Below are 7,615 nucleotides of genomic sequence, written 5' to 3'. Positions count from 1 at the left end.
TTGTGCGACCAGCTGGTTTTACCCGAAACCTGTGCTTGAGTCTTATTACTTCTACTGGGCGACTAATTTTTTTTTTTTTTTTTTTTTTTTTTTTTAATCCTCTTTCCTGGACCCAAAGCCAAATCTGACTGAGAGGGATATCTTTACGCGAATAAGCTCGAAGGCACAGTGGATGAGAAGACTATGAGCTGACACACTCCAGTTTTTCTCCTGCGCTGGAACGGATTTGGGTATGTAAGATAAGAATATGTCTCAGTTTCCCCCTAAGAATTCAAAATCTGACTGAGCTTATTTTGTAGGCTTCATTCATGCGTATTTATTCGTTTAGGAGCCCACACGCAGCTAAAGCCTCTCTAATTTTGGCAATTTAAGTGTAAAATGAATAAGACTGCGTAATGCGTTGTGAAGTTTTGTGGCCATGGGGGTTTGAGACACTGAAAATTTGTCAGTGACCATACAATGTGTGGGCTTTAGAAAGGGAGCTCCAGACATAAATGGCTGGCTAAATGGTTGCTGCAGTGTTTTTGTTGTTTTTTTTTCCCCTAAGAATTGTTGATTAAGGCCTCTGGGCAGATTTCATAGTAAATTATTTAAAAAAAAACAAAACAAACAACAACAACAAAGTGGAAAAAAAACAGCTGATTGTAAGGAGGGGGATGGTTGTCATCAATTTAATTACTGTGCATGGTGAAGTTATATCACTGAAGACAATCTCTGTCATGTATTCGTAGGTTTGTCTGTGGAAGATTCCTGCCATCACATGCAAGGAGCCACTGCCTCTATAAGCATCGCATAGAAAGAAACCTTTGAGTTGAGAAGGCTGGAAACACATTTACACTGTCATGGATCTAAAAGACTATTACCTGTTGGGTGCCCTACTTGCCTGCGTATGGCTCGACCCTTCAATAGCCCAAGAGCTAATCTACCCCATCAGAGAGGAGTTGCAAGAAAACGTCCTCATTGGAAACATACCAAAGGACCTAAACATTTCCCATACAAATGCTGCCACTGGAGCAAGTGCTAATCTCGTTTACCGGCTCGTCTCCAAAGCAGGCGATAACCCACTGGTCCGCGTTCTGAGCAGCACTGGTGAGATATTCACAACATCAAACCGAATTGACAGGGAGAAGTTGTGCCCCGGTCCGTCATTTGAGGACAGTGAGTGCTCCTTTGAAATTGAAGTGGTCATTCTGCCTAATGATTATTTCAGGCTGATTAAGATCAAAATAATCGTCAAAGACACAAATGATAATGCCCCCATGTTCCCGTCCCCTGTGATCAACATCTCCATCCCCGAGAACACGCTCATTAACAGCCGCTTCGCTATTCCTTCTGCCACTGACCCAGACACTGGCCCCAACAGTGTCCACAAATACGAGCTGATCAACGGGCAAAGTGCCTTCGGCTTAGACATAGTAGAAACGCCTGAGGGGGAGAAGTGGCCCCAGCTCATTGTGCAGCAGAATCTGGACAGAGAGCAGAAAGATACATATGTAATGAAGATCAAAGTGGAGGATGGCGGCAGTCCACAGAAATCCAGCACTGCTATTCTCCAAGTTACAGTAACAGATGTCAACGATAACAGACCAGTGTTTAAAGAGAGTCAGATAGAGGTGCATATACCGGAGAACTCCCCTATTGGCACGTCTGTTGTGCAGCTTCAGGCCACAGATGCTGACATAGGGGCAAATGCAGAGATACGTTATGTCTTTGGGACTCAGGTGTCTCCCGCTACAAAAAGACTCTTTGTATTAAATACAACATCTGGCCTAATTACAGTGCAGAGGCCTCTGGACAGAGAAGAGACTTCTATTCATAAGCTCTCTGTTTTAGCTAGTGATGGCAGCTCTAGTCCTGCCAGAGCTACTGTTACCATAAATGTGACTGATGTTAATGACAATCCACCTAATATAGACCTGAGATACATAATCAGTCCCATTAATGGCACTGTTTTCCTCTCCGAGAAGGATCCCATCAATACTAAGATTGCTCTCATCACAGTATCAGACAAAGACACTGACATTAACGGCAAGGTCATTTGTTTCATAGAGAAGGATGTGCCCTTCCATCTCAAAGCTGTGTACGACAACCAGTATCTGTTAGAAACATCTGCGCTGCTTGACTATGAAGGGACCAAGGAATACAACTTTAAAATTGTAGCTTCTGATTCTGGGAAACCGAGCTTGAATCAGACTGCCTTGGTAAGAGTGAGGCTGGAGGATGAGAATGACAACCCTCCTATTTTTACTCAGCCAGTCATTGAGCTGGCTGTTATGGAAAACAACAAACGTGACCTGTTCCTAACTACTCTGAGCGCCACAGACGAGGACAGCGGGAAAAACGCAGAGATAGTTTATCAGCTGGGACCGAATGCATCATTCTTCGACCTCGACCGCAAAACAGGGGTCCTGACTGCATCCAGGGTTTTTGACCGGGAGGATCAGGACAGGTTCCTCTTCACTGTAACGGCAAGAGATAACGGGACGCCTCCTCTGCAAACGCAGGCAGCTGTTATTGTAACTGTGCTGGATGAAAATGATAACAACCCTAAGTTCACCCATAACCACTTTCAATTCTTTGTATCTGAGAATCTCCCTAAATACAGCACTGTGGGGGTGATAACTGTGACAGATTCAGATGCTGGAGAAAATGCTGCTGTTTCTCTTTCTATACTGAATGACAATGAGAACTTTATACTGGATCCTTACTCTGGGGTGATAAAATCTAATGTGTCATTTGATAGGGAGCAACAGAGCTCCTACACGTTTGATGTCAGGGCTGTGGACAGTGGCAGGCCTCCTTGCTCTTCAGCTGCCAAGGTAACCATCAATGTCATTGATGTGAATGACAACACCCCCATCGTCATCTACCCCCCCTCCAACACATCTTTCAAGCTCGTTCCTCTCTCCTCTATTCCGGGATCTGTGGTAGCAGAAGTGTTTGCTGTGGATGGTGACACAGGGATGAATGCAGAACTCAAGTACACCATTGTGAGTGGAAACAACAAGGGTCTGTTCAGAATTGACCCTGTCACAGGGAATATTACGCTGGAGGAAAAACCAGCAGTGACTGACGTAGGCTTACACAGATTAGTAGTCAATATCAGTGACCTGGGATATCCCAAATCTCTCCATACTCTGGTGCTGGTATTTCTGTATGTCAATGACACTGTTGGCAACTCAACTCTCATATATGATCTCATCCGACGCAAATTGGAGACCCCAATTGACCGAAACATTGACGAAAGCAGTGAAATTTATCAAAGTGGTGACTATTTAACCATAATGATAGCCTTTGTTACTGGCGCCTTAGTGGTGATTATTGTCATCTTTGTTACTGTGCTGCTGCGCTGTCGCCACGCTTCCAGGTTCAAAGCTGCACAGAGAAAAAAACAGGGGGCTGAGTGGATGTCACCCAATACAGAGAACAAGCAGAATAAGAAGAAAAAGCGCAAGAAAAGGAAATCCCCAAAAAGCTCCCTGCTCAACTTTGTCACCATTGAGGGGAACAAACCTGACGATCCTGCCCACGAGCCAATCAACGGAACCATCAGCCTGCCAACTGAGCTCGAGGAGCAAGGGATTGGACGCTTTGATTGGAATGCCACACCTACCACAACCTTCAAACCTAGCAGCCCAGACCTGGCCCGACACTACAAGTCCGCCTCGCCACAATCAGCCTTCCACCTGAAGGCTGACACGCCGGTCTCAGTGAAGAAGCATCACGTGATTCAGGAGCTCCCATTGGATAACACATTTGTTGGGGGCTGTGACACCCTTTCCAAGAGGTCCTCCACGAGCTCCGACCACTTCAGTGCCTCAGAGTGCAGCTCCCAAGGAGGGTTCAAGACGAAGGGGCCCATGCACACCAGACAGCAGGTAAAAGAGCACTTTTACTGGTCTATAAGTACTGCCTATAACTGCCCTGTGCCACAGTGCTAAAGTGCCAGTCTAGATTAGAGACTCGCTCTAAGTTACTGTGAAGCAAAAGAAAAGAGTACAGGAGACATACTGCTTCAGCAAGTTCCTCTGTGTCTCAAACTTAAAAATGAAAAAAAGGCAAAGAGTAACTTGAACAACTGCCAATTAATGGAGTTGATTATGGACTCGACAAACACATGCATAATTTTGGGGGAAACAATTATAGACTGATGTTTTGTCATTAATATATATTTAATTAATATATAACAAAATGGAAGTGGGTGAGTGATTGCCTTGCCTTATTTTGTCTATTCAGCACCCAGGTTAGATCACTGGTAAAATGTACCAACATAACATTAATTGTGACTCAATGTTCTTTGTGAAAGAAACATTTTTTTCTTGCCTATCTACTCAGATTACTGTTGTCATCATAGATAAATGCTGCACACATTCTCCAAAAAATTAGCTGACTGTTCACCTCTCTCCTCATAAAACTCTTGAGTGTATTCATGTTTTTTTGTTTGTTTCTTCGTTTTGGTGTGTTTTGTAATGTCACAAAAGACTCTGTAACCTTTTCAACACCTGCAGCAATAACGACGGTCAATAATTAGTCCGCTGCGGTGGTATTGTGAATGTCACTGTAGGCTTTGCCACATCATCTAAACTTGAATTAAATGCCTCCTCTCAAAGCACACTAGCGATCCGAGTGAAGCTTGTCTGGAACTTGATACGCATCCAATTCAAAAAGGATTAGCCAATAATGAGTCTCAAATTTCAACGTAATCCATGCTGCTTCCTATCAAAGCCTTATTAATTTTTCTGATAATAAAGCTCCACTACACAACACATAGTTATAATCTAATGGAACACACGTGGACAAATACAAGGAATGGCAGAGAAGAGGGAACGGAGAGAGTACAGAGGGAGAAAGGGAGGCAGAGGGAGTGTGTTGTCAGTGGGTCAGGCTTGATGGGTGGTGGTACTGAACCTTTAGGTGGCAGTGTTGCGCTGCATGGCACAGCCTGGCACGACGCCAGCCTGCAGTGGACTTATAAATGCAAGGGAGGAGAAGAAAGGAGTGAAACCTTTGTTGGTGTTCTTAGTGAAATACTCTAGCCTAATGATGCAGAGGCTGCACAGGGAAGATTGATAATGGCAGTTAGAGTTGTGAGTGATAAGATCTATCCGGAAGAGAGGGTGGAATTACAGGGGTGACACTGTGCGACTCCTATCGATGCACACCTCCGGGTCACTGCATCTGGGGTTGCATTTAATGTGTTTCTGTGTGAGAGGTAGCAGTCAAAAGAGGCATTCACTTTGGCGTCATTTGCCCGGCGCCGTTGGTGTGTGTGTGTGTGTGTGGTTGGTGATTTGTGCGAGAGAGAGAGAGAGAGAGAGAGAAGAGACGAGGTGATGAAATGGGTGATGGCTGTGGCGGAAGGGATTCAACCCTAGAAGACGACACATGAGATACGACACTATACTGTAAGCACAACTTACTTATTGACTTGCTGAGCCGTCCCACGGTCCCGCAAAAGATTTATTGGACTCAATAATTCCGACAAATGATTCAAAGAAGCACACAAACAGACGCAATGTGTTCTACAGAATAGTGCCAATGATAATATAAATAATGCACTGTTGCAGATACTTTTGCTCACACATGTTCCTCTGAAATGTTCTGTACAATTGGATTAATATTTTTCTTAGTACTTGTGTGTAGCATAAATGTAAGTTGTGCCTCAGTTTAATTTTACTTTCTTTTAATTCCTTAATGACACCAAAGCAGTTCAGCTGAGTTCAATCTAACCATCTTCATTCGATATTGTCACCTATTTTCAGAGGTGGAACATGAAACATTACATCTTACCATCATGTCATGAAATTCACAAATGTATAATCAAATCGCTATTTATTTATATATTGATAAAACATATATATTTAGATTGAGACAAAACCCACTAACATAAAAAGTAGAAGTGACATATCCTTCACATTTGCAATACCTCTGAGTTACTCAAATGAATATGCAATAATATGTTTTGAGTGCACACAAGGGTACACTTTCTTATCTCTGTTTCCTTATTATAGGAGAAAAACTAATTTTCTGCCTTACCACTATTAGCTAACTTCAATCTTTGGATAATTGTAATTAAGACTCTTTAGGCATATCTGTGTGGTTCTTAGTAATAATTACCCCAAAAACATCTTACTGATACAAATTCCAGCTCATAGTTGAGGCTAAATGACAGTTATAGATTGTGGTAAAATCAATACCTGCGCTGAGATGTCTTACTGGATAAAGCAGGGTATGTTATCAGTGTGTCATTGTTATGTGTCGTTGTTACTTACATATTTAGATTTTTTTTTTTGCACAATGCGACCATTTGTATTGACATCCGCATGTCATCTCCATTTTATGAGCATCGGTAAACAGAGGCCCACCCAGTATATCCTATTCCCTTTTTTGAATTCTGCCTGCATATTGAGTAAAAACAGAGGGGAGACTAGTTGTAATTTTAAAAAAACAAAAACAAAAAAAAACAGCCAAAAATACCAACTACCTTTGAGTGAATTTTTAAACAGACAGTTTATCCAAAAGGTAATATCATCGGATTATCATATCATATTCCCTGCAGAGTAGACGCGCTTTGGAAAAAGATAAGAACTCCATTATTAAAAGACTTCTTATATATAAGATAAGATAAGATAAGATAATCCTTTATTAATCCTATGGGGAGGGGGGGAATTTGCAGTGTTACAGCAGCAATGGGGATAGCGCAATATCAGGAAAAATTAGGTGAAATAAATAAGTCAGACTCAATATAGATAGATAATAAAAACAAGTTAATATCGTTTAAAATATTACCAGTTATTTTTCTGTTGTAATCTTTGATCTGATGTATTGTATTGAAATTGCAGCCAGTAAAGTGCTGAATTTTAGCACATTATAAAGCATCACAAAAGTATAGATAGAATGAGGAAATTGAGAACTTACAGTACATTGTTGCCTTATGAGACAAAACAACATCAATCACCCAGTGTTGCCTGAAGTTGACATTAAATAAGCAATTAATTGAAAGAGGAAACGAAAAAGAAAGACATTTAAAGCTGAGTTGAAAAGCTTTTAAAAATTGGCCGGCTCTCTAAGAATTGAAAAGCCATTTTCTTCCAGTTCTCACGAGTCACTCCTATGCAAAATCAGCACCAATCAATGAATAATGGAATTGATAAATACGCAAGCAGAGAGGAAGAGCTGAAGAACAACAGCAAAGCATGAAGATTTCAGTGGTGTCTTTTTCTCAGAGAATATAGAACATAGGGAATAGAAATACAGTAGCAGACAGCTACAACAGTGTAATCACAGACAAACGCCTAGTGGAATCAGCTTTATAGCGACCCCAAACTTTGCTGATAGCAATAGAAGCAATCCTTGCCTTTCTTTCCTTTTTTTCCACTTATTATTTACCCTCCAGGGACCTACATTAGTGTAAACAACACTGTGGAAAAAAGCATGAAAATACTGTCCTAGTTTCACAATGCAACACAAGCATCTAAGAAACCAAGTATAATCCTAGCTGTTTCACCATCAGACTTACTTCTTCCTTTCAGTAGCCTTACACATAGACGTGGTTCACTAACATAACATGAGCCCAGTGGCTATGCATTAACCATGTTGTGAACATCAGATCCTA

At 41.7% G+C, this 7,615-nt stretch overlaps 1 protein-coding gene across 5 annotated transcripts in view; it reads left to right on the top strand.

Annotated features, from left to right (window-relative positions):
- Positions 1-842: 842 nt before the first annotated feature.
- The window catches only part of LOC120789538 (protocadherin-9), a 196,954-nt gene continuing 190,181 nt past the window's right edge, over positions 843-7,615 (top strand). For all 5 annotated transcript variants that reach the window (XM_040126642.1, XM_040126476.1, XM_040126305.1 and 2 more), the window contains exon 1: positions 843-3,878. In XM_040126642.1, the coding sequence (XP_039982576.1) occupies positions 843-3,878 (3,036 nt within the window). The remainder of the gene's footprint in view (positions 3,879-7,615) is intronic.

This window comes from Xiphias gladius, chromosome 1 (genome assembly GCF_016859285.1).
Source record: "Xiphias gladius isolate SHS-SW01 ecotype Sanya breed wild chromosome 1, ASM1685928v1, whole genome shotgun sequence".
NCBI lineage: Eukaryota > Metazoa > Chordata > Actinopteri > Istiophoriformes > Xiphiidae > Xiphias > Xiphias gladius.
Note: the sequence above shows the minus strand (reverse complement) of the source record. Positions and strands in the feature narration are given on the sequence as shown.